Genomic DNA, 27,058 nt, shown 5'->3' with positions numbered 1-27,058 from the left:
CATACACACAAAAAAATAAATCTTTGAGGGAAATTAAAACGGTACTAGCCATGACAGAGACATACTGATCTCTGTTCTCCGTGAAAATGTACTCAAACATTCCTCTGATACAGGCTGTGGGTGTGGAGCCTAAAGGCCTTCAGAAGCCTGGTACTCATGTCTGCCCAGTAGAGGGCAGTATACACCAGTCTGTAAAGACAAGCATTTGATCTCTTAACAGCTCAAATCTCAACTAATAAAAACCAGGGAAAGGCATTAAGGATAAAAAAAAAAACCAAACAATGCAAAACTGAGAAGCTTGTGCAGCAAGCGGTGCTGAAGATCAGCTCTCTAAGCCTGGAGGAAGGTGCTGCCACTGGGAACCACCCTGGTAGCCTCCTGACCTTTCATGAGAGCTGTTGCTCTTCAGTAAAGGAAAAAATTCTGCATTACTAACAACTTTCTAAAATCTGGCTTGAATTCAAGGCCCTGACATCCCTCTTTCCAAAGAATTTGACAACGCAGTGGTAAAAAGTAAAGTCAAGACTTCAAATAACATTCCCTGCCGTCATTTTTTACCCCCAGGCCATGTAAAAAATACACTGCCCTCAGACCCAATTCTGCCTGGATTTAGAGCAGCGGTTCTCAACCTGTGGATCACAGCCCCTTTGAGGTTCAAATGACCCTTTCACAGGTGCTGCCTAAGACCGTCAGAAACACAGATATTTACAATTCATAACTAGTAAAGGTACAGTTATGAAGTACCAATGAAATTAACTTTATGGTTGGGGGTCACCACAACATGTGGAACTGTATTAAAGGGTCACAGCACTGGGAAGTTGAGAACCACTGTGCTAGACACTCTTTGGTACTTTGGGCTTTTCATATCTCAGTCCTACACCCAGACTTTCCAGTTTCTGGATCACAAGGTGTTCAGAAACCAATTAGCAGCAGAAACCCTGAGTCTGGGCTGGGTAAAAATCAGGTAAAAGTCAGGAAGGGACACTGCAAGCTATCACAAGTGAACTCCGGGCTATACCAACAGTGACCAGGGCTACGTGCATTAGCCTTGAGGATTTCTCAATTAGTTAGAGCTAAGTAAAATGTAATCAGTCTCTTTGCTTCAGTGGTCACACGTGCCCACATGGGACATGGTGGACAAAGGATCCATCAGAAAGGCTGAGGGTACAAAGTAGCTATAGTGGTCACCAGGGGTCCACAGCTCACCCACTCACTTCCCACAGGAGGTGTGCCCATCTTGAGCATTTGGGCAATACTTTCATATTGAGGGAAACAGCTGTTGCTAAAAAGTCCAGGCCAGAAGCTTCCTTCATAGCCAGTTGTTGTTTTAAAGTATAGCCTACCCGGGGGCATAACAGAACTCCTCTGTCTGTCCTCCTCTGTATCTGTCGCTCTGTCACATTGCTGCTGGCATCTACGAGAAGGCGCTCACCTGCTGCTCTGTAAGATCTGCCAAGTCCATTTTGTTCAGGACAAGCAAATGGGGCTTCAGACCAAGTAGCTCTTGGAACAGAGGGTTTCGACCTGAAAATGGGATGTACTGATGATGTTAAGGCAGAATCCCTACAGAGCTTTACCAGTGGGTATTTGACCAGGAGCTAAAGCCAATGGAAGAAGCCCATCTCAGAGCAAGTGTGACTATACTTCCCATCTTCCTGCCCCAGACTTGTAAGGCCAACCCCTCATGTTGCAGCTTGTGAAGGGTGTGATTCAGGGAAGGCACTGTCACCTAACTTCCCAGGCAGACAGTGGAAAGAATAAGACCAAAGTTCAAAGAGAAGCCACTGTTCGGACTCCAAGGAATTTAAGTTTAAAGTGAAATGGCTGTGAACACTTAAGAAAACAGTGACTCCTGTGAAATCCTACCCAGATAACCTCAAGGACAGCCCATCTTCTCTGGAGATGCTGCTTCCTACAGCTACCCTCAGCTAGCCCAGACTGATGTGGGGCTCCATCATGTGACCCCAATATAGGCAGGTTGGGGCTTCTTATCTCTACATTCTGGCCCTTCAGTCCTCCCGTAGGATCCCATCTGGCACCCAGTTAAGCTGCTGCCTCCATCTAGATGGTCCCTCTTTCACAGCTGACCAATCTATTCATAAACCCAAGTCTCCAGGCTCCTTTCCTAAAACGATACAGAAACCGTTACCCATGACAGACCTGCTGCCACATCCTAGATTCAGTTAAATGATCCAGAGACTAAAAGAGAACAGTTCTCTCATCATATATGCTGAAAAATAACATTTTACTTTTTAAATAATGAAATATAGGCAGGAATGGTGGGCACAACTTTACTCTTAGCACTCAAATCTATGGGAGTTCCAGGCCACCCTGGTCTACATGGTACGCTCTAGGTCAATCAAGACTACACTGTAAGATCCTGTCTCAATGATGATGGTGCCGGTGGGGGGGGGGGGTGATGTCACATCTGGCAACATGTGATATTAGATGAGTAGACATGTATAGCCTAAAACAAATACACCAGATGTATTGTTGCTAAGTTCCTGAAGTTCTCTGAAGGCTGAAATAGTTCCTATTCTGTTACTATTTCTAGAGACTCCCACCAGTGGCAGCAGGTCCACACACCCACTGCCAGCTGTTCCAGGGGCCTGGTGGTCGGACATCACCACACTCTTCTAGGGCTAAGCAGAATGAGGAAGAACTAGCATGCCAACAGAAACCAAACACAGCTTAAATGCATCAAAATGGTCTGAGAAGCATCTGTCCAACGAACATGATTATGACTTGCCAATTCTTCATTTAAGGACAAAAGGAAAACCCAGGTTGGCAGAATCATTTAATCTCAAGTTTCATAATCTACCCCTAAAAATATCAAAGTAAACCAGAGCCTGAGACAAATAACGTATCAGATGGGAGCTTAAAAATAAAAATGCCCAGCCTAGACCCCAGAGATTCTGATCTAAAAGGGGCCTAATTATTGATATAAAAGCCTCCTAGGAACTCTGATGTGTAATGAGAATTGAAAAACATTGCTTATGTCCCAGTAATAACAAAAGAAGCTGTGACAGCAGTAGATATATGACAAGACCAGAAGCAGAACAGACTAGACTGTCCAAAGGAGATGGAGGGGAACCAGGAAAGCATCCTGCTGCTGCCTTTACAGTCTAACAGAGGTGCTCTCCTGCAGCATAAAAGGATATCCGGGCGTCATGAACCTCGATAACACAATCCACCAACTTCAGACTGCTCTGCATCTTCTTTAGTCCTAGAAGACAGAGGGGCACTAAGGTAGCAGCCAACGCGGGCAAATTTAAGTTCTCCTAAGGCAATACATCTGAGAACCCATCAGCAAGCACAGGGATAAAGGAGGCTGCATTCTGAGCCAAGTTCCGGGGTGCCCCATATGGTTCTGGGAGGAACACTTCACATACGATGGTCTTGATCAGTAAGTTCTTCATACTATTGCCAACTTAATAACCTCAACGCACAAAAACATTGGGGCTCCGCCCCACAACTGCCACCGGCCCACTCGCACTCCTGGTGCCTTTCTGCCACACACCACTATAACCTCGCATGGCAGCAGCAGCCAAGACCACAGCAAACAGCAGCCCAGGGCCGCACTACGTCGACGGCTGCCTGGGGATAAGTTGTGACCTATAAACTCAGATATCAGCTTGCATGTGCCTTCAAGGGACCACTCAGTGCGACTCAAAACAGCTCTCCAACCCGATGCCAGGAAGGCGAACAACGGAACCGCCAGGACCCGCGCTCGTGCTGCCTGCAGCCCCCGCTGGCCTCACCCTTGGCCATGTGGCCGGGAAACCAGCGTGCTACATCGTGACCTTGCAGGGGGAAACACTCGCGCCAAGCGGCCCCGACAGCACTCCATGCCTGCGGCCACAGCCTCATGTCGCTGGTGTCGGAAGAGCTCGCAGACGGACCGCCTCCGCTAGAGCCTGGATCTGTTCACAGGGTTCCGGCGCGCTTAGGTTCCGTGCGGAACTGCGCATGAGGCTGACTCTGAGTGCTCGGCGAACTGGAGCACCGAGTGTCTGGGTTGGCCAGGTGCTGCCCTATTCTCAGGATTCTCGAGCTTATGTGAGGTTCTTTTGAGTAATTTGAAGATACTTTCCTTTTTTCTTCCTTTTTTAGGAAGACGTTATTGGTTTTGGTGTTGTTGTTGTTGTAGTTGTTTTTGTTTATGTTGTGGTGGCGCACTTTTATCCCAGCACCAGAGAGACAAAGGCAGGTAAATGGCTCTCAATGTGTTTGAAACCAACCTGGTGGATTCCTGAGCCAGAGATACAAGCAAGGCAAGACAGGAAAAGCAACAAAAAGAGACTCAACTTCATTTATTTATATATACTTTTTTATTTAAAGTGTCTGTATGCCATGTGTTTTCGGATACCCCCAGAGGCCACTGGGTCCTCTGGGCCTGGAAGTCCAGGTGCTTTTGAGTAGCTTGACGGGGTGCTGAGAGTGGAACTTCAGTTCTGTGCGATAGCAACAGTCATTCCTAACCTCCACACTCTCTCTCCAGTCACAATATATACATCTCTCTCTACATTCTAAATATTTCAGATTTGAGGATGTACCATGGAGGGTGACAGCCTGTCCAGCGTGCCCAAACTTCTAGGGTTTCGTAGAGAAGCCAGAAGGATTTGAGCTGCTGCCAGTGAAGATATGGCTTCTTCATGGTGGGGAATTGGCCTAGAAATTTAAACTTAAAATCTAGGCACATTTTTTTTCATCCTTTTGAGACAATGTAGCCTGTTCTACAAAAAGTAAAAAGAAAACTTTAAATTAGAAGTCTCAGCCAGGTGTGACAGCACACACCAGTAATCCTAGCATATGAGAAAGGCAAGAGGGTCAGCCTGGGCTACATGACACACTGTCTAAAAAATAGTTTTCTTTCTCCCTCTTATACTCATATAAATTAATCTAATGAAATTTAGATGTCCCCTATCAGCTCTTGGGCATTTCTTAGAACTTTCAAGTGTTTACACACACACACACACACACACACACACACACACACACACACACACAATGCCTTCATTTTCTTTTCAAGTGTAATATTTTAATGTAACTGTTCTAAGTACTGACTATATTCCCATTAATACAACGAAAGTGAAGTGTGCTTCATAGCTCTAAGACTAAATGTAAATCCAGCCACTCCTGGTGGAACAGGCCTGTGATACTAAGAATGGTGGAGGCCAGGGGAAGCCAGGCACTAGTAACTACACTAAAAGAGATGCTACCTCAAATAAAAAGGGCAGACATGTAGCATGTAACTCAATGTTATAATGGTTACTTTGAATGCAGGAAACCTTGGGTTTGATCTCTGGTAACACTACCACCCCCAGACCCCAAGACAAACATACACTATAAGTTCAGCACTTATGAGACTGAGGCCAGCCTGGACCACGGGGAGATGTTGTCTCAAAAGGAAAATGGAGTAGGGTGGGAGGATGTGCCCAGATTTTAAGTTTAAAATCCTAGGTATCTCAGGCCAATTCTTCACCATGGAAGAGCCCCACCCCATCCCTAGCATCTGGAATCCTCCTGCCCTCCCTTCCTTTTCTCCCCACCCAGGGTCACTCCTTTGAAAACTGAAATGTGTCCCTGAGTATTAACAGCAGAGACCTTTGCCTTTGAAAGATCTGTGTTTCCTCATAGTCCTCAAGCTATGGATTACAATAAAAGCCTGCTGGAGTTTGGCTTTCTTCCATCGTGTTGCATGGGCAATCTGGTGACATTAAAGCAGTAAGTGTTCTTGATCCTGTAAAATGCTCCGTGACAAACTGCTGGGATGGGGCTAGGGCAAGCCTTCAAGACCTGAAGGATGTGGAGCTAAGCAGAGAGCGGGACTGGACTGTGAAGAAGTAGGCCTAGAGCTGTTTCAGAAGTGTAAGCATAACATACCAGCAGGAGGGCTTGCCCTCAGCCCTTCCGAACCTGGGGCAGTGACAGTATCATGTCATGCAAGGATGGGACAAGGGTCTCTACAAGTCCCTCTAGCTCCCTCTGACACAGTATCTCACTAGATAGGTTGGCTGCACTAACCTCTCCAACCTCAACCATCTCCAAAGGAGATGTGCAAGCCCTTGTCTAAGTTAATGTCTAAGTGTCCTGTCTCCTCTGTAACCAGGAGCAGCAGACCTGTCCTCTGGGGCTGCTGTGAAGACAATGAGACCAGACTGCAACATATCCAAGAAACCTACCCGGCACACTCCTCACATCTGCCCCCACACCTGGCTCCGCGGCATCCTTACTCCATACTCTCTCATTCCCCACACCCTCCCTGTGTTTGGCCAACCTACTCCCCCAACAAGACAGGTCAGGATAGGATATGTCCTACATGATCATTTAGTCAGTCTACCAGTGTAAGGTACTGGATACTGAGTCCTTAGTGATCCAAGGAGGATTCATTAGCCATGGTCCTGGACAAGAGCTGTGGGAACCCTGTAAACACCTTCACTATTTATTTTATGTATGTATACTCTCTCCAAATATACACCTGTGTGCCAGAAGAGGGCATCAGATCCCATTACAGATGCTTATAAGCCACCATGTGGGTGCTGGGAATTGAAGTCAGGACCTCTGGAAAAATAGCCAGTGCTCTTAACTGCTGAGCCATCTCTCTAGCTCCTTTTTTAAAAAGGTTTATCTATTTTATTTAGATGAGTACACTTTTGATGTCTTCAGACACACCAGAAAAGGGCATCGAATCCTGTTACAGATGGTTGTGAGCCACCATGTACTTGTTGGGAATTGAACTCATGACCTCTGGAAAAGCAAGTCAGTGCTCTTAACCACTGAGCCATCCCTCTATCCCCGAAACGCCTTTACTAACAGGACAAAGGGCAACCATGGGTCTTAAAACCCAAAGAACCCAGAGAGGTTCTCTATGAACTAGAGATAGAAGGGCCAGAGACAGGACCTGCACCAGGTGAGGATAGGTTGAGAACTGGATGCAGTATGAGAAGTACTCTACACACAGGCAGTGTTAATTGCTTTATGTGTACAACAGTTAGCAGGGCATCAATGGTCAGACCAAGCCAGACTCCAACAGATATGTGAAACAAGGCCACTTTCCCAAAATTAAAGCTACCAGTAAGATCCCCAAACCTCAAACCAGACTGAGAGCTTGGTCAGCCCGAGTGGTAGAGCAGAGCAGCAGGCACTCACAGCCTGGGCCGGGACTGCTCCGCCTGTGAGTCCCACAGACCAATGAGGCGATCAGCTTCCCTCCAGCCAGACAGGAGGGCTCCGTGTGTGGTAGAATAAAATGTCCGATGTGTGGCTTCCCCAGCAAAGAGTACCTGGAGCTGCAGAAAAGGGCCACGTTAGAACAGGGATGCAAATAGGACAGCTGTGGAGAGATACACAGAAAACAGAGCCCCTGCCCATCGACTGACATCTACAAATGGGCAGAAGCCAAACCTGCCCGTGCCAGGCAGGTGTGACGAAGCACCCAGGTGGTAGGTCCCTGAACTATGATCAGAAGAATTTGCTAAACTTCCACGGGAGAGTGCAGCTAAACCGAATATACCAGAGTGGTGAGAAGTCGCAGCCTACAACTAAAAGTGGCACGACAATAAGCAAGGTGACAGGGACCAGGAGACAAGTGGCACACTGAGCAGTGAATACCGAGTGATACTGAGTAACTGTCTTAGGGATAAGCACTGAAATATCTACATGGATAACTGCTCAGTAAGCTAAGGGACAGTGGGTAGACTCTGCCCACTGTGGTAGGAGGAAGAGTAGTGGGTAGAGGAAGGGGACAGCACCCACTCACTGCTCTACCTGCTCCTGGACAGTTGGTCTCCATAATTAAATTGTTTTGAAACAGTTCCACTATGTGCTTCTGGCTGGACTGACTCTTCCTATACAAGATTAACCTAGTGATCATTTTAGCTGGGATTACAGAGGCATGAGCCACTGGGCCCACCTAGACATTTGCTATTAGAATCAGGAGAGTTGGGGGGAATGTCAATCAGTGGTAGCATGCTTGCCTGGTGTGCTCAGGGTTTCAGCCCCAATGCAAAAGAAAGACATCTGGAAGCACAGTGGGGGAGAAGACGGCTGTCCCTACTGGCTACTTGTTTCATTTTACTTCCATAGACAACACTGTACAGTCCTGTAGACCGTGGGTATGTGTGTTTCTGATAGGAATAACACGTTTTAAGTTCGGAGTTTGGGTCTGAGTTTGTTGAGACAGAGTCTTACTAGCCTTGGCTGGCCCATAACTTGTTCAATAGACCAGGCTGGCTGTAGACTCTTAACAGTCCCCCTGCCTCTGCCTCCCGAGCGCTGAGACTGTGAGTGTATGCCAGCGCACTGGGCTTTAAGTCACTCCTATTTTCAAAAAGAAACTGGCTGTGTGTCTGTGAGATGCCTGCCCTACCCATCACTCACACCACATCACCTTTAGGCCTTAGTTAGCAGGGGGATCCCCAGTGCCCCACCCCAAAGCAGGCCACTATACCTGGGTGCCAGTTCCATCTGCTGGGAGAGGCTGAGCCATCAGATCTAGGTCATCGCCAGTGCTGCCCACAGCCACATAGCTGTAGGACCCTCGGGTGTATGGGGCACTGTGCCATCGAGACCTCAGCACGCTCTTGGCTGCTGGCAATTGTGGGTTTCCTGAAACAGAGATACGTTCAATCAGAATTATCACTAATCTGGAGAAAACCAAGCCAGTGCATGCCTTCCTAAGAGGCATCCGGTCTTAGCTGCTCTCCAACACTGCACAGGGACAGCTGGTGCCAATAAGCAGCCCTGTGACAAGCCTCCTATACGTTTCTTACCTGAAAGCACGTGACAGGGACAACTGCATTTATTTGGGGCAGAAGATTTTAGAAAATAAAACTAGGAAGTGTTCGCCCACTGCCTAGGAAGAAAGTTGTCTTGGAGATGTGCAGGGCGGAATTCCTACTTCTCTTTTCCAAGTTCACTTCCTCTTTAGAGTTTAGCCAATAAAATATATAGCTGGGGGGCTGGAGAGATGGCTCAGTGGTTAAGAGCACTGACTGCTCTTCCAGAGGTCCTGAGTTCAATTTCCAGCAACCACATGGTGGCTCACAACCATCTGTAATGAGATCTGATGCCCTCTTCTGGCATGGAGATGTACATGCAGATAGAGTACTTATATACATAAAATAAATAGTAAATATAAAAAATAAAATAAAAATGAGTAAGGAATACAGAATATATATTCTTCTGTAAAATATATACTCTGATACATATGCTATGTGTATATATATGTGTGTATGTATATCTAGATCTAGATCTCATAGAAGAAGAGGAATAAGGATGGGATAGGGGGTTTAGGGACAGGAAATCGGGAAAGAGGATAACATTTGAAATGTAAATTTTAAAAAATCCAATAAAAAAGTTAAAAAATAAATAAAAGTTAAAATAAATAAAATGGGACGTACCTGTCACCCTCCGGAGTACTTGGGTTAGAGACAGAAGCACTTCTTCATCTGACAGAGTCTCCATAAACTCCGACTGGAGCCCAGCAATAAATGCACAGAGCACATGTGAAGACCTGTGCAAACAGAAAGATGGGAGACAGGTTTGCTGGCCACACACGCACTATGCCAGGGCCCCCACCAGAGCTCTCCTATGCTCTTAGCTCTCAAAGTATCCGGCTACTTTCACAACCCTAAAGCAGCATGTGCCATGTCCACCTCGTGTCTTGTACCAAATGTGCAAGAGCAGAGCAGGCAAGTGTCCCCCAGAGGACGGAGGTACTGACAAGGCAGCCCAAGCTTTGTGCTCTTCACCACCAGGCACGTGGGCAATGCTGATTTCCCTTGAGAAGGTCCTTAATGAAATAGGAAAAGTTAGTGACTTGGAGGGCTGGAGAGGTGGCTCAGTGGTTAAGAGCACTGACTGCTCTTCCAGAGGTCCTGAGTTCAAATCCCAGCAACCACATGGTGGCTCACAACCATCTATAATGGGATCAGATGCCCCCTCTGGTGTGTCTGAAGAGTTACTGGTTTTATTAAATGTTGGCCGTGGGCTGCATCTTTCTATGTCTAGATGAAGAAAGGGGAAGGGGTATAAAGGATTCTTGGTGTGCTGCCTTGTGTTTGGGGCTGCTTCCTTCACACACACCTTCCTTCCCTACAAGGATACCTAGCCAACCTTGATACCAAGCAGATATGTTCTCAGGAAAAGAAAACGTGAATAGTACGTATTGATAAGAATGAAATTTAAGCTCTCAAGCAAAATCAGAATTTCAGCAAAACTGTATGGTTGCCATTGATGTAACAGCCTCACAGTGCTGACAGTTTTTTGACATCAGGGGTGATACTGACAAATTTACCATAACCAACAGTTTCTGAATGACCCCAGTTATGGAGAGGCAAAAGTCAGTGAGAGACCCTGTCTCAAAAAATAGGGTACAGAGTGACAGAGGAAGATGCCTGAAGTCCACCTCTGGCCTCCAGTCAGTAAGCACACACACACACACACACACACACACACAGGGATGGGAGGGGACAAGCGTATTATCTCAAACAAATTGAATTTAAAAGGTGGCAGGGTTTTGTTTATCGACAACTCTCCTTGATAACTGGCTGAGGAGAAGACTCCAGAGTCTTAACTGCTTCTGCTTCATTTATATTGATCTTTATCCACACACATACAGGATTAGAAAAATCCTCTTCGGGGTTGGGGATTTAGCTCAGTGGTAGAGCGCTTGCCTAGGAAGCGCAAGGCCCTGGGTTCGGTCCCCAGCTCCAAAAAAAAAGAACCAAAAAAAAAAAAAAAAGAAAGAAAAATCCTCTTCTCTTCCAGAGGATCAGGGTTCAACTCCCAGTTCCCCGTGGTAGCTAACAGCCATCTCTAACTCCAGTTCTAGAGAATCTGACACCTGTTGTTGGCGTCTCAAGAGCTTCAGGCATGTGGCATAGATCTTTTGGAGGAGGAGGAGGAGGAGGGGGAGGAAGAGGAGGGGGAGGAAGGGGGGGAGGAGGAGGGGGAGGAGGAGGGGGAGGAGGAGGGGGAGGAGAAGGAAGAATAACAAAAAGGGAAATAAAAAAATTGATGCAATTTTTTTTAGAAAATGTCATTTTTCGGGGTTGGGGATTTAGCTCAGTGTTAGAGCGCTTGCCTAGGAAGCGCAAGGCCCTGGGTTCGGTCCCCAGCTCCGAAAAAAAAGGAACAAAAAAAAAAAAAAAAAAAGAAAAGAAAATGTCATTTTTCAATGGAACACAGGGTCTAAGTTCCTACTGAAGAGCTGACAATTGCAGCCATGATCTGTTTCCATCTTGAAAGTCAGTCGAGCCTCTGTGAAAACAACTCCCTCTCTCCCTTCCTCCCAGGGGGAAGGCTGCTCTGCGGCTGTGGGCTCCTGCTGACACGGATCCCAGTCTTTTTAGGCTAAGAACATGGCCCTTTCTTGCCAGACCTCTAAGTGGAATGTGGACTCCTTTCTTCACGTGACAACAGTTCAATGTGTTCTCCGACATGAGTCTTCATCCTAGGCTACCCTTGGAGACACACAGTACCTAGAATTAGTACCCAGAAAAAGTACACTCCTTTAGAGGATGGCTGAGCCCTTTCATCTGTAGGCCTGTGGGTCTGTCTGTCCTTTTGAGAGTCTGACATATTCACACTCATGTTCTTCCTGCCTCAGTTTACCTAGTATTATGATTACAGGAGTGAGTCACTATGCCTGGCTAACTGTGGGTCTCTGTTTCCATTATGAAGAAGGAGCTTTAGCTCCCATCTAAGTACTATTTCTACAGGTACAGACAGATCCAAATAAAGTTTCAATTACGTGTGTGTGTGTCTGTGTGTGTGTGTGTGTGTGTGTGTGTGTGTGTGTGTGTGTGTATGTATGTATGTCATACCTGGAGTCCAGGAGTATATTTTGGGCCTCCATCTGTCTTTCAGGGAGCCAGAGTGAGGGTATCTGTAAATTTCAGAAGTACATGCCCCTCCCCCAATTAAACACTCAGAAATACTTGGCAGCAAACTATACACAGTCGGCTCCTCCAATAGACTAAGACTTGCGAGCTGGCAAACGCTTCCCTAGGGCTCCTGGATGCATACATACTCAAAAGAAGGCAGGACCAAAAATCCAATGAGCTTCTTGAACCAGGTGTCTTGGAGTGAGAGGGGCGAGTCCTGTAGGGGTGATGTATCTTCCCACACCACCTGGATGAACTGGCAGTCAGGCTCCCAGAAAGGCTCCTCGAACTCCAAGAAGATTTTGTTGTTGGTACCAAAGCCTAGTTTTCTGATGGCTTCTGCCTTTTTGGCAGGCAGTGGTGGCTCAAAGAAGGTATCTTGATGTTCTTTAAGAAAACCTGCAATTCAAATTGGGATGTAGTTTAAGACAGGTTTTGTGGTACATGTCTTTAATCTCGGCACTCGGGAGGCAGTGACAGGCATGGTTCTCTGTGAGTTTAAAGCCAGCCTGGTCTTCATACAGAGCCCAGGACAGTTACATGGTAAGACCTTGCTTAAAAAATAAAAATAAAAATAAATGGGCTGGAGAGATGGTTCAGAGGTTGAGAGCACTGCTCTTCCAGAGGTCCTGAGTTCAATTCCCAGCAACCACATGATGGCTCACAATCATCTATAATGGGATCAGATGCCCTCTTCTGACAAGCAGATACATATGCAGAGCACTCTTTTATAATACATAAATAGATCTTTAAAAAAAACAAGAATAAATAAGTTCTGTTTTAAGTAGAATCCACATCAACAGGAATCTGTCCTGATTGTACAGAGAAAAGTGCTTCTAAACATCTCCTCCATTCATTCAGGTACCTGGAGACAAATGCCAAAGGCTGGACCTGGCCATCAGGACTCAAGGTTGACTGCTACCATGCTGGAGGGAAACTACAGACTCCTGGTCACAGAGGGACAGTTAAGTAGGACTGTGTAGGAACAGCTCGCTCCTGACCGTCCATCTCTGCCAGTCACACTACTCAGGGTCAGTCTGTGGTAGTCACCACACAGATTTCACCGGAAGCTTGTTTTGCTCTTTACTATGCTAGAAATTGAACGCAGGGCTTCAACGGTGCAAACGCTCTGCCACTGAATATGCTTAGCTGAGTCTAAGTAGGAAAAAAGAGAAGCACAGCCCACAGTCAGACAAACAACAAGGACAAACCAGAGGAGAGAACATCTGCTTGAAGCCAATACGAAAGCAAGAAGGCCTTTGATCCCAGCACTTAGGTGGCATAAGTAGGTGGATCTCTGAGTTTGACACAAGCTCGGCTTACATAGTGAGGTCTGAGCCATCCTACATGGCCAGACCCTGTCTCAAAATAAAAATTAAAGTTTAAGAAAAAAAAAAAAGGAAGAAAAATCAGTACAACAGGAAGCCTGCAAGGTCATAACCAGGCACATGACAGAGACAGTTTCCCCATACACAGGGCATGGGAAGAAATGTGATTCTATCTAGATCTTCAAGAACAAACCACTCCTGCCATCTACCAAGATGCAGCCACAAAAGCACTTCGAAATTCTCATGTTACACCACATGAAACAGGGCAGCAAGAACTACTGAGTTCCCACTAGCATTTATTAATAATGACATCTCTGACAATATTAGCCAGGCCAAGCAGCACGGTGACTCCAGCAACCAGGAGGCTGAGGCAGGATGGCTACAACTGCCACAAATTACAGTGGAGCCCTTTCATTCACCTGGAGATCCTTAGCATAAAAACATGGACTCAACAGCTCGGTAAAAACCCACAGCCAAGGATGGAGAAGAAACACCAGAGGCCTGTGGTGGGCAGGGGTCTAGACAGACAACTTAATCAGAAAAAGTGAGTTCTACCTAATGGCACCGTGACGATGACATGATGCGCAGGCAGGCGGGCACCATCTTCACACTCTACCAACACGGGGAAGGTCTCCCCTGGAAAAGCAGCTTCCTGGAAGGACCCATTCCAGTGAATGGTCTTCACTGGCTTGTCAAAAACCATCACCTCCTTGGGCAAGGAAGCCAGTATGCAGTTGGTAAGTCCTTGGTAGCCGCTAGGAGAGACAGAAGGTGATGTGTAGCGAAGCAGGCCCCAGAAAGGTAACTGGCAGAAATAACCTGCCCGAGATGCCACCGGTATCCAGGGGGGGGGGGGGGGGGGGGCGTCCGTCACTCAGAGTCAGAAGGAGAGCAATGTTGTTTAAGGCAACCCCATTAAATCTACCTCCTTGCTAGTAAGGGTCAAATGAGTCAATGCACACAACACTGACTAGTTCCCATGAGAATCTGAGCTCCCCACCACCACACCAGCCCCATCTGTACACTTCCTGAGTCACAAATCCTATCTCCTAGACAGAAAGAAGCCTTGGACCTGAAGTGGAGGGCGGAGCAGGGGAGGAGGATGCAGCCCTGCCCATTGTCTTTGTTCCTGGAAGCATGCACATGCCTGTCTGCCACAGGGAAGGAACCTGCTTGGCATCTCTGGATCTGAAGGCCCTTGTGTAACACCTGGTATAGGAGATATCCTAGGATATCAGAAGAAACGAGCATTCAAGGTATTTCCTTCCCAATTCCCTAGACACATCTTTGCTTACACAAACACAACTAGGAGAAAGAGAAACCAATCTCTCTGAATGGGAGGGCAGTGCCCTCACCTGCCCACTCCAGGCCTCCTCCTCTCCCCCTTTTCCCTCCTCTCTCTGGTCTAGTGCCTCTGCCTGGACAGGATGGACAGAGCTAACAGGGCTATGGCCCATACCCAGACAAGGTGCAATCCAGCCCCGGCAATACTGTGTACTCCCCGAACGGTGCAAGGGCCACCAGGTCCATGCTGTGGGTACCGCTCACACAACACTCTATGTTGAAGAAGGTATTCAGGACAGCCAGCTTGAGCCTTTTGGTGTTCTCATCCTCAGTCCAATTAGCCACCTGCTGACTTATCTCCTTCTTCAAGAACTCGCCAACACTGGCCATTGGGGTCTCCGATTCATTCAGGAATTCTCGGGTCCGGTCTATCAGTCCATAGAACAAACTGCCCATCTCTGTCACCAGCTCCAGGCTCACACTTGTTCCAGAACTGGTACAGCTCACGGAGGGTAGGGCCACGTGCCCTCCTGTCTCCACCAGCTGGTTCTCTTCCGATAATTCTTTCTCCCCCAGGAGCCCGAACTCCGCAGCCAGCTGGAAGACAGGATTGCCCTGGGAGGGCCCATGGATCCAGTGTGCACCCAGCTCCACTACACCACCTAGGAGGGCACAGGAAATGCTACCTGGAAGCCCTCTCCCAAGAAAATTCAGCCCCACCCTTTCCCAAACACACTAAAGGAACATCTTGAGAGTCACATGGTCTCCTTGTATACCAGGACCTGTTCCTCAGTGGTTCCCAAAGGCATGGCTTGGTCAGACCAGGTTTAGGGAACTCCTGGGGAGCGGGAAGACACCCTGTACAGGCTTCCTTAAAGAGAAACGCGAGGAACCCCCAAAGCTGTGCAAAGCAACTGCGGGATCCTAGGATGCATCCCTACAACTTTGGGCAGTTGACTTTCCAGGCCCAGAGAACGTGGGTGTGTGTTCCTTTACTCCGGAAGCCGACATAAGAAGGCTTCCTGGCTCAGTAGGAGCCGGATGGGGTCTGGGGTCGACCAAGGAGCGGTTACCGAAGCAGCGTTCTGAACGGATGCGGCCCCCGGCGCAGGCGGTAGCCTCCAGGACCCGCAGGTGTGGAGCAGCCCGGTGGTGGCAAAGCCTCTGCACAGCGCCCAACCCCGCGATGCCGCCGCCCACCACCAACACCCGCGGGCCGCGGGCAGCCATGGCTAGCTCAGAGTACTTCTGACCCGTGGCCGTAGGCCGCCGCAGCAGAGGCGGGCGGGGCGGGGCCAAAGGCGGGGAAGAAGGCGGGGTTGTGTAGAAAGGAACCAGTGAGTGTGCGTGGGGCTGGGTGGGACGAAGGCGGGGCTTATGGGAAGCTGAAGGGGAAAGGTGGTAGGTAGGCATGGTCTGGGCAGCCTTGTTGAACACTCGGAACTGCACCGGAGGAGGGGAAGTGGATGTCCCTAGGCCTCCACTGTGTCATCCACGTAGGCTTACGGCTCCCGGAAGCGCTCAAGCTCCAGGTGCTCTGAGCAACACTCCTACTGTTTGGACCCGCCCATAGTCTCCTCAAGAGGGGTGTGGCTGTGGCCGATACTGGGCGGTGTGAGCCAAGAACCCCACGGAGTCTTCCAGAAGCATCCTTCATGGTTCATTTAAGCAGAGAGTGCACCATAGCGCTAGTCTCCTTTTACTGACCTGTCGGCTCACAGTGGAACAGCCTGCTTAGAAGGTAAGTTCTGTCCAGGAACCCCATGCTGACCCAAAGCACGAAGGCAGGGATCCTGTCAGCTGAGAACACTGCTTTGATCAACCACTGCTAGAACAGCACTCGCAGGCTGAGGGGCAAAATGTCCTTGCCCAGTGCACTCGATCCCTTCACTCACTCAAAGCTAGTAGAGGTGATATAGGGAAATAAAACTCACTGGTTGTATGTAAACTCACTGAAGGGGGCGACGGCTCAGACACGGCCGGGAACTGAGATCTTATGCATAAGTCAGTGTCTGAAGAGGGCATATTGTAAAGAGCAGGAGGCATGTGCCCTCCCCTCAGCTACTAAAACATCACTCTTGTTCACTTTTTAAGTTAGTGTGTTTAACTGGAACGTGGGAGCTGGGAGCTGATGCTGCTGCCCTCCAGAGCCAAGATACCAAAGGTATCTCATCCTCCATCAAGAAAACTGACCTGGAGACAAAGAACTACCTGGTCTGGCTCATTCAAAATGCCACCATTCATACTCACCATTTTCCTCTACCCAGTCTTAAAACTTGTAGCAAGTTGGTTTCACAAGACATAGAAAATCAAGTTGGAACTGACACAAAAACTTCCCTCTTGCTGGCTCGTTTGCATAGTGTCAAAAGTTGCTGGGCAGGTTGCTGTAGGAGGAAAATTAACAGTGGCATTGCTCAGTGTCAATTCCCACACGCTACAGTAGTGGCCTGCCAGGTGCCACTGGAACAATAGTAGCACAAAGGTTATGAAGATAACAGACTGCTTTTGGATTAGATTTGAGGCCTGCTCCAAAGGAGAGAATTCATGCTTGTTGCAGCAAACCAGATCTAAAGCTTTGGAACTCTTAGGCCCTGGAGAAAAGCAGGGACCATCTGCTGTTTTGTTAAGTTGCCATGTTATCAGACTGCCTTTTAAATGTTTGGTTTTACCCACTGATTCATGCTGTTATCAACCGTAGCCAGAGATGCTTCTTCTGCAGTGGGCAGCAATTGGTACAGAGACTCACAACTAGTCTGTCTTAGTTAGTTAGGGTTTTACTGCTGTGAACCATGACCAAGGCAAATCTTGTCTTCAGACACACCAGAAGAGAACATTGGATCCCATTACAGATGGTTGTGAGCCACCATGTGGTTGCTGAGATTTGAACTCAGGACTTCTGGTAGGGCAGTCAGTGCTCTTAACCACAGAGCCATCTCTCCAGCCCGACCAAGGCAAATCTTATAAAGGACATTTAATTGGGACTGGCTTACAGGTTCAGAGGTTCAATCCATTATCATCAAGGTGGGAGCATGGTAGCATCCAGGCAGTCATGGTATAGGAGGAGCTGAGAGTTCTACATCTTCATCTGGGGGCTGAGGATTTAGCTCAGTGGTAGATTCATCTGAAGGCTGCTAGTGGAAGACTGACTTCCAGGAATCTAGGTTGAGGGTATTAAAGCCCACACCCACAGTGACACACCTACTCCAACAAGGCCACGCCTACTCCAACAAGGCCACTCCTCCTAATAGTGCTACTCCCTGGGCCAAGCATATTCAAACCATAACAAGAGCTGAGAATAGGGCTGGAGAGATGGCTCAGTGGTTAAGAGCACTTGACTGCTCTTCTAGAGGTCCTGAGTTCAAATCCCAGCAACCACATGATGGCTCACAACCATCTGTAATGAGATCTGATGCCCTCTTCTGGTGTGTCTGAAGGCAGCTACAGTGTACTCACATACATAAAATAAATAAATCTTTAAAAAAAAAAGGGCTGAGAATAAGTGACCTTTGAGTGTACAGCATTAAATGAAGCATCTGTATCAACCTCCCCACTTCCACCTTCAATGAGAGGGAAGAAAACGAGTGTAGATCCATGGGGTGAAGAGATCCCATGTTGCCCTTCCAGAGAACTGGAGTTCCATTCCCAATCGAGCACCCACATTAGGTATTTCACAAGCACCATAACTCTAGCTCCAGGAATCCAACTCCCCCTTCCAGCTTCTATGGGCACCCATGTGTACATGATATACACACATAAATTAAAAACTAATAAATATTTTTTTTAATTTTAAAACTGTAACAACCAGAGGATCAAGAAGAGTGCTTTGAGATGCGAACTTCTGGCCATGACATGGCTACTGTACTCATGAATGTGCTGCAGCATTGAGGACCTACACAGTATCAAGCCAAGATCTATCAACATTCTAACAAGCAGCGCTAACTGGTTTCAGTGGAGTACAAAAAGGAGGAGGGGCCATGAAGGGGGATGGGATATGTTGAAGATGCTTGGGGGAGTGGGAAAGGGAGTTAGGGACCAATATCAAGGTACCTCATTTATATGTGTGAAAATGTCACACATTTAAAGACCTTTTAAAATTCTGTTAAAAGAGAACAGCCTGGGTCCCAAGTACCCTTCCCTTCAAGAACAGACTGAATAAGTTACCATGTCTCAGTTAACGTGTATATTTCCTGGTTTCTCTTTCATCTTTTCTACATAATCGGTTTTATGTTTGGGAGGGATCATGAAAAATGGGGATCTCAATTAGCCCAGGCTGGCCTGAAACTTGCTAGTCAAGACTGGTCTTGAACTCCTGATCCTTTTTCTACATTTCCCTAATGGCGTTGCCATGCACCCCACCATGCCTAGCCTTTCCTGTACAATTGTGAGCCTGCTGGAGGAAAGGCAGAGTCTGCTGTCAAACTCTAAGTACATCTCGTTTACCAACTCCTATTTTAATTTCTGTGAGATAAGGGAAATTGTGGTGGAAACTTTGAACAAAGCGGCTGGTAGTAACACCTTGGGCCTCCAACCTTGCAGGGCAGGAAGAGTTTGAACAGCTATATCCAGTGGAAACCATAAAAGCCGTGGAACCAGCACAGCTGTTTGACCCAGTTCTGGCAAAGCTGAGCCAATGCTGAGATTGCTGTCATTCTATCTCTCTCTCACTTTTAGGTCTTGGTCTCTGTTGTGTTGTGTTCTTGGGGACTTTCTGCATTATGACTCATGTCTTTTCCCAAGAAAATCGTGTCTGAGTCTTTTTCTGCTTTTGTGGAAGTAACTTTATCTGGCCACTATCTGGAAGACTTCCTTATGCCTCAGAGATTGTGATAAGCTCAGATAAGCAAAAGCTAGGAATTTGTGAAGGAGGCCATGAATCCAGGAATCTTCTTGGGGTATCCACCGCTAAGCAAACTCAAACAGTACAATTGGCACAGGGTAAACAGAGAGAGTTAACAACTCTGGCCAAGAAAATTAGCAACAGATTCTTGCTTCTTTTTTTTTTTTTAAAGATTTATTCATTTTTATTATATATATAAGTACACTGTAGCTGTCTTCAGATACACCAGAAGAGGGCATTGGATCTCTTTATAGATGGTTGTGAGCCACCATGTGGTTGCTGGGAATTGAACTCAGGACCTCTGGAAGAGCAGTCGGATGCTCTTAACCGCTGAGCCATCTCTCCAGCCCCCTCTTGCTTCTTTTTTAATATGCTTAGAGCTCTCTGAACATGTAGTTTATAGAAAGGGGGTTGTACAGGGTACACCCCAGGAGGAATAGAACTCAATAAGATGGGTTGACTAAAACAACCTTTTCCTACTTTAGAGAGTAGGTGATGAAATGATACTTAAAAGGAGTTAGTGTTACCTATAAAAGCTGTTAGTGTTTGCTATTCATAAAAAGACCAGTTCTGGCATTTTCTGTCTGTCTTGGATGCTTTTAAAAACTGCAAATATTGGACTGGAGAGATGGCTCAGTGGTTAAGAGCACTGGCTGCTCTTTCAGAGGTCCTGAGTTCAATTTCCAGCAACCACATGGTAGCTCACAAGCATCTCTAATGAGATCTGGTGCGCTTGCTGGTCTGCAGGCATACATGCAGGCAGAACACTGTATACATGGTAAGTAAATAAAGCTTTAAACAAAACAAAATCTGTAAATGCTGCCAGCCTAAAAGCAGGCTGTCATATAATAAACATATTTGCTTTACTGGAGACGTTCTGTAGATTCTTTGAATCAGAGTTATAGGGCTAATAATAAAAATAAAGTCTCTTCTATTTGTACTTTCTCATTGTGACTGAACTTGTAACCCTGAACATGTATTGAAAAAATCAAGCACATGTCCAGAGAAAAATAATCTATGCTTCCTGGATGATCATTAGCCTGTCTTTGTTCTGTGAAACCTGTATAAAGAAGCAACCCTAATTGCTGGTCAGTCAAAGCTACAAGATTCCCCTGACCACTGCGTCTGACTCACTCCTCCCTCACCAACTCCTTATCTCCTCTTGGGCCACCCTGTCAATGGGCCAGAGCTGGCCCCAAGCAGACAATAGTGCTTCTTGTCCCCTAGATATAGCGCACCAGTCTGACCAAAGGCTGCCCTGCTCATAAACAGACCACTGGAGACTATGCAAATACCATGACATGCTTGTTCGAAGGCAGGAGGGCTGTGTCTGACATCACGGGTGATATCTCCCATGTGACTAAACCAAATTGGGTTTGTTCATTTAAAAGAAATAGCCTTATCACTATGGGATTTGCATACCCACATGACACGTACAAGCCAGTGGCTTTCAGCATATTGACAGAGTTGTATAGCCATCACCACAACCGAGTTCAAAACTCATTCACCACCCTATTCCGGATGGTTCGTATAAAGAGTTAGATAGGATGAGGCATGCTTTCAAGGTTTTCCACATGCCATGTGTGTCAGTACTTACGCCTTTACATCATCTACATCATATTTACGGTGGTCCTCAATGTAGTGCCATATTGGATTTGGGCCTGGCTGCTTTGTAACTGCATGGCCACAGTTAAGAAGTCATGGGATTGTTGGACAGAGGCCTCTCCCATGTATTTACGGCACAGGAAGAAAAGACCAAGTAGTAAACACCCGATATCTTCACTGCATGACCTCTGCTGAGCCCAGCTGATGCATGTGGAACTGACACACCTGGACCACACCTGGGTGGTGGTCAATTTACTTCTGCCTTTTACTTCCTCAGCCTTTATCCTTGAGATTTAGGCTGGTCTTCTGGGATTTCTCCCTAATTAATTCAGGTCTCCTAGTTGGTCTTTTGTTACCAAAGTCACGAGCCAGGTAGTCACGAGCCAGGGTTTCCCACTGTGCTTCCCAGTTATTTTCTACCTGGAGACTTGGGTATATAAGTGGTGAATAAAGCTACAGGAGACTCTCACTATTTCTCTCACTCTCACTATTCCTCTCACTCTCACTATTCCTCTCACTCTCACTATTCCTCTCACTCTCACTCTTCCTTCCGCTCTTCCTCTCTCTCTCTCTCTCCCTCTCTTCCTCTCCTGGCTTGACACGATAACCTGTGTGTGTGTATGTGTGTTTCTTTCATCCCGTAGGCTTTCGCCCGATTCTCGGTACCAGGTCGGTGCTGGCGCCGACAAATGGAGGTCCCACCGAGATCGGAGAAGAAAGGGGGTACCACCTACGGGACGTCCCTGGAGCCCGGCCGGCATAGGAGGAGAAGGGACGGATTGGACGTAAGATGGGTCAGGAAAGGCCTGGATGATTTGGGCTAGCCTAAGTAAAACTTGTCATAAAAAAGGGACAAGGTAACGGTAAAGTGTTTTTGCATATGTGTTCTGTTAGAGTTATATTTTAGTCTTTGGACCCTGGCTAGAGATAGTTTACACCCTAGACATGAGAGAGAACGGGTTGGGGAAAAACAGTCCTCCCGGACTCTCCACGGTTGCTTTGGAGAAAGAAAAACCTTTTCAGAGCTCTCCTAGGAACAGAGGGAAAGCAGGAACGTCCTGCCTCTCTGCTGGCTCCTATTGGAGAAATGCTTATTTCTGGTTCTGGGTTCCATAGGTAGGATATGTGGGTCCCTTCGGTGGGACACCATCTAGTTTTTTCCCTTTATGTCTATTGTTTGTCCTTGGTGCACCAAGCTGTCCATGTCTGTCAGTTTATGTCTGTGGTTTTTGTTTCTCGTTGTTTAAATGTTTTGTGTTTCATGTTTAAAAGAAAAGGTTAAAATTTTAAATGCTGGTTGATTCACCCATTGATGTAGTTTTAACTCCTTTCAAAAAAGGTACAAATAAATAAAAAGTTTCAATTGGCTTTTGGAGCCTACATCTGTAGCTAGAAGCCTAAATCTGCTGGGCAAGCTCCCCAGGGGGCTGGCTAAATGTTTACACTAGCCAATCTTAAAGGAGCCAGCAGCTCCTCAGCTTCTATGTTAAGGGAGCAGATGGCTGTTTCTCTTAGAAAAATCCCTGACTTATTATTAGACTTAGCAGGTGACAAGGTGCTTCTCTTAAAATCATAGCTAGAAAAGTAAAAATGGTGCTTGGTCTAAATATTAAAGATAGGTGTAGCCACTTCAATTTTGTTTCTGATTGGTTTTAAATGTATAAATATGCTCTATATGCCTTGGTTATGGACTATTGGCTTTTAGGTTATTGGATATGGTTAAAAAAGTATAATGTTGGTAACAGAAAGTTGGCTTAAAACTGTTATTTGGATGAAGTCATTCTAGACAACATGTGGCATGAGCCAACCTAGGGAAACAGGTCTAAATTGAGATAATATTTTTATGGAACTCTTATTCTAGAAACCAGGCTTCTAAAAGAATTTAGGGCAATGTCTCTTTGTTGAGGTATTGGAGACCGCACCATCGTGCATTCATATGTAGGAATTGGCAGTCAAACTTTGTAGCATGAAGGATAGACTCGGTGTTTTGGAGACTGGATTTTGGAGACTAGATTGTTAGAGGTTAAGTTTTGCTTTCCATAGTTCTGGTTTGCCCTGAAGTTATCTGTATTTTAATGCTAATTCCACTGCCCCAAGGACAGCTGCCTAGTCACTACTCAGAACTCAGGTGACCTAGTGGTTGTGCTCTGGTGTTACAAGGAGAACGTAAGGATTGTGATTAAGGATTGCCAGTGTTACATTGAGTAACTCAAACTTATTTATAATTGAGAAAAAAAAATCAAACAGGTAGAGATTGTTACAAGATTTACGAAGGATTGATGAGGTTTTAGAACTTGTGAGAGCATTATAGCCTGTTTGCTTACTTCAACCGCCATTCAAGATAGATTTAGAGGATTGCTAACAGCCTTGTATTATGTAATTTTGTTGCTTCTTCGATGTAAGAAGTTAGAACCTTAAATCTTTCAATGTATATGGAAATTTTTACTACAAACCTTTGCTCTCAAAATGAGCTTTAATATTTGGGGAGTAGCTGTTACACTACTCAGGAAAAGAATATTTGAAGCTAATTTTAAGCTTCTAAGGATATGTTAATTGGCTAAGTACCTCACCCTACCAGAGGACTTAGGTCTTTGTTATGCACATTGGAGATAAAGCTTCAGCTGTGTTAGTACAGAGTTGTGGACTGGAGTCATAAAAGTATTTTAAATAGAAACCTGGTAAAACATATCTTATTCCAAACAACAGTTAATTGGTTATTACAAAATACTGATATTTGGCCTATTACATATACAAATTTCAGGCAAAATTGATAATTTTACTCTTTACATGCTTTTGTATTTCCTGTAAATTTGTGCATGCAACCCATAGAAAATGCGCTTAGTGTATTTATAGGTGGTTCATCTAATGAAAAGGCTACATGTATGATTGGATCACTTGTTTATTCTCTTGAGTTTCCCCTGCTTCAATACAGACTATTAAATTACGTGCTGTAGCCACTGTTTTTAAATGTTAAAAATCAAGCTTTCAATTCATATACTGATAGCCAATGTGTGGCTTGTGGTTTTACAATTGATTAAAAGGTTTTCCTTTTTTTTTAGATACTACTAGCCCTCAAATTTTACAATTACTTAATGCTTTATTAGAGGCAGGTTTTCTACATAAAATCAGTGAGTGATGATTTCAGTGTAAATTGTCTGACAACTCACTGTCCTTTCAGTGCTCTGGCTCAGACAACTAAACAAAACCATAGACCCAGCTCTTTGAAAATGGTAATGGAGTTGATAACACACCCTCACAAAAAGAGGAAGACTCCATTTGCTTACTTTCAACGCCCAGCCTCACCCTGCCAACTCAGGGATTTCTAAATAAGGCTAAATCTGGACCTTGTTTACAGGATTTGACATTTCTAATTAATGCTTATGTTTAGGTAAATAAAGCTGGTGAGGGGCTGGAGAGATGGCTTAGTGGTTAAGAGCACTAAGTACTGTTCCTTTATAGGCCATTTAAAAACTCAAACTGTATTGCCTGGACCCCTTAGCAAGGGAGGACAATAATACCAGGCAGATTATAGGCCTTACATAGAAACAATTAGTCAAAAAGTCTCATTCTTTATATCATCAAAACAATAATGCTGGAAACAATAATTTGGTATACAAGTCAATTTATAAATACAAGTGCTCAGTGTCCTCAATTTAATCCTCGAGGACTTATCTTAATAAATAATATTTTAACAATTTTAATAAATAAAAGGGGGAACTATCCCTGAATGCTAATAATGCTCCTTTTATTTCAATTTTAAAATTTGGATGCCAAGGTTTATGGCACCCTACAACTAGGCATACTTCTGCCTAGGTGAAATAGAAAGACCCACATATTGGCATGATCCTGTCCAGGTATTTTATATGGGGAAGAGGGAATGTTTGTGTTTTTTCTACAGAATGCTACAGGAGTGTGCCAGCTGCCTGAGAGTCTGGTGAGCCATGCTGATCCTGGGAGCATGAAGATTCAGCTCTCGTGGTTCTGGTTCCTGGAGTCATTCCTGTGCCCTTAGAGGAAGATGGAGGATTCCCCCTCATCTTTTGTCATCACAGAAATTCTGGCGTTGCTGCAGTCAGTGTGTCCTGTCCCACCGAGGCCTGCCCTCCGACCCTCTGTGCACTGCTGCTTGCTGGAAGCTGCTGTGGACTGGGGAACTCTGCCCTGGTTCTGCAGATCTCAGACATGGTTCCATTGTCTGCTGGTTGGTCCAGAGAAGAATGACCGATCCTGAACTGTCCTGGGAAAGACCTAGGCATTTTCGCTGCTATTGTGGCAGCCATTACTGCTGCAGCCATTGTGTCTGCAGTGTCTGGAGTTACCCTCCCCCAATCTATTGTTAGGCAAGCACAGTGGGTGAACTTTCTGGAGTAGTTGCTAACAATTGGGAATTCTAAATTTTATTATAGGAGTGGCTTGACTACGGCCCTTGGTGGTAGCAGCTGAGGAGAACCAGATGAGGTGCCCACTACTTATCGGGAGAGGCTCAACTTCCACAATCTCTTAAATTAACGCCATCTGGCCTCTGCTCCTTCGCCCCTGGGCTCAAGTAAGAGGAATGACAAGATGATCCAATGTAGCTATCCTCAGGGACGGGCAACTTCCTCTGACCCTTGACCAATCTAAGGCAGGAACCTTGGGGGCGACAAGGTGATCCTATGACAGATAAGGCTGGGGTTTGAGAGGTCGATCCTAAGACAGAGGTGGCTACACCCCGTTTAAACGTACGGGCCGGTCAAATGCTCCTCTGCCCAGTTTCTCCCCCAATAAACACACACGTATAGCCCAGAACAGTGTGTTACAGCATAAGTTCATTTCTGGCCATTGGGGTGCAGTCCTAACTGCAAGAGTGGCTCGCCATGGCCGAGCTGGGCACTCTGTGAGGCATGTCTGATCTCTCTCAGACCACTACTTCCACCTAATGGTTTTTTATAAAAGAATAACGGGGGAGATGTAGTGCCATATTGGATTTGGGCCTGGCTGCTTTGTAACTGCATGGCCACAGTTAAGAAGTCATGGGATTGTTGGACAGAGGCCTCTCCCATGTATTTACGGCACAGGAAGAAAAGACCAAGTAGTAAACACCCGATATCTTCACTGCATGACCTCTGCTGAGCCCAGCTGATGCATGTGGAACTGACACACCTGGACCACACCTGGGTGGTGGTCAATTTACTTCTGCCTTTTACTTCCTCAGCCTTTATCCTTGAGATTTAGGCTGGTCTTCTGGGATTTCTCCCTAATTAATTCAGGTCTCCTAGTTGGTCTTTTGTTACCAAAGTCACGAGCCAGGTAGTCACGAGCCAGGGTTTCCCACTGTGCTTCCCAGTTATTTTCTACCTGGAGACTTGGGTATATAAGTGGTGAATAAAGCTACAGGAGACTCTCACTATTTCTCTCACTCTCACTATTCCTCTCACTCTCACTATTCCTCTCACTCTCACTATTCCTCTCACTCTCACTCTTCCTTCCGCTCTTCCTCTCTCTCTCTCTCTCCCTCTCTTCCTCTCCTGGCTTGACACGATAACCTGTGTGTGTGTATGTGTGTTTCTTTCATCCCGTAGGCTTTCGCCCGATTCTCGGTACCAGGTCGGTGCTGGCGCCGACACCTCAAGGCCTTGTGCATGCTAGGCAAGAATGTTACCACAGAGCTACACCTTCAGTCTCCACAGTGCATTCTAACATATTCAAAGGTATCTGTTAGCCAGGCATTGCCTTTTTTAAAAAAGATCTATTTATTATGTACACAGTATTCTGCATATATATCTGCATGTCAGAAGAGGGCATCAGATCCCCATTACAGATGGTTGTGAGACATCATGTGGTTGCTGGGAATTGAGCTCAGGACCTCTGGAAGAGCAGTCAGTGCTCTTAACCGCTGAGCCATCTCTCCAGCCTCAGGCATTGCCTTCAATACTAGAATTTGTGAGATGAAGATTAGCCAGATTCCAGGCCAGCAAGAGTTGTATTCAAGACCCCATCTTAAAAAAAAAAAAACAAAACAAAACCCTAAGGTGTCCATTATACAAATTTAGAATGTTTGAATGTTTGCTGGACATTTAGGCCATTTCTATCTCTTTTCAGTCCTTGTGGGTAAGGCTGCTATGTACCTAGGA

The 27,058-nt window shown here is 46.1% G+C and overlaps 2 protein-coding genes and 1 long non-coding RNA gene across 6 annotated transcripts in view; 1 reads left to right on the top strand and 2 right to left on the bottom strand.

Moving 5' to 3' along the window:
* Mtg1 (mitochondrial ribosome-associated GTPase 1) overlaps nucleotides 1-3,926 on the bottom strand; it is a 12,742-nt gene extending 8,816 nt beyond the window's left edge. For 2 of the 4 annotated variants that reach the window (XM_039101268.2, XM_063283967.1), the window contains exons 1-2: nucleotides 3,762-3,926; nucleotides 1,433-1,524 (exon numbers count right to left, since the gene is read on the bottom strand). In XM_039101268.2, the coding sequence (XP_038957196.1) occupies nucleotides 1,433-1,524; nucleotides 3,762-3,870 (201 nt within the window). In that variant the 5' untranslated portion in view covers nucleotides 3,871-3,926. Of the gene's footprint in view, nucleotides 1-1,432; nucleotides 1,538-3,161; nucleotides 3,227-3,761 lie in introns of all 4 variants that reach the window. The other 2 variants (XM_006230584.4, NM_001401716.1) reach the window with 2 other exon arrangements.
* Nucleotides 3,927-6,961: 3,035 nt separating this feature from the next.
* On the bottom strand, nucleotides 6,962-15,776 carry Paox (polyamine oxidase). Its single transcript, NM_001398772.1, has 7 exons — nucleotides 15,577-15,776; nucleotides 14,679-15,165; nucleotides 13,775-13,974; nucleotides 12,038-12,290; nucleotides 9,405-9,517; nucleotides 8,453-8,610; nucleotides 6,962-7,292 (listed from the first exon to the last, which is right to left on the bottom strand). The coding sequence occupies exons 1-7, from the start codon at nucleotides 15,731-15,733 to the stop codon at nucleotides 7,149-7,151; spliced, it is 1,512 nt and encodes a 503-aa protein (NP_001385701.1). The 5' UTR covers nucleotides 15,734-15,776; the 3' UTR covers nucleotides 6,962-7,148.
* A 328-nt stretch (nucleotides 15,777-16,104) lies between these two features.
* Nucleotides 16,105-26,469, top strand: LOC134485198 (uncharacterized). Its single transcript, XR_010063192.1, has 2 exons — nucleotides 16,105-16,244; nucleotides 21,590-26,469. It is a non-coding gene; the product is annotated as an uncharacterized LOC134485198 (long non-coding RNA).
* The last annotated feature ends 589 nt before the right edge of the window (nucleotides 26,470-27,058 follow it).

Source organism: Rattus norvegicus, chromosome 1, assembly GCF_036323735.1.
Source record: "Rattus norvegicus strain BN/NHsdMcwi chromosome 1, GRCr8, whole genome shotgun sequence".
Classification (NCBI taxonomy): Eukaryota; Metazoa; Chordata; class Mammalia; order Rodentia; family Muridae; genus Rattus; species Rattus norvegicus.
Note: the sequence above shows the minus strand (reverse complement) of the source record. Positions and strands in the feature narration are given on the sequence as shown.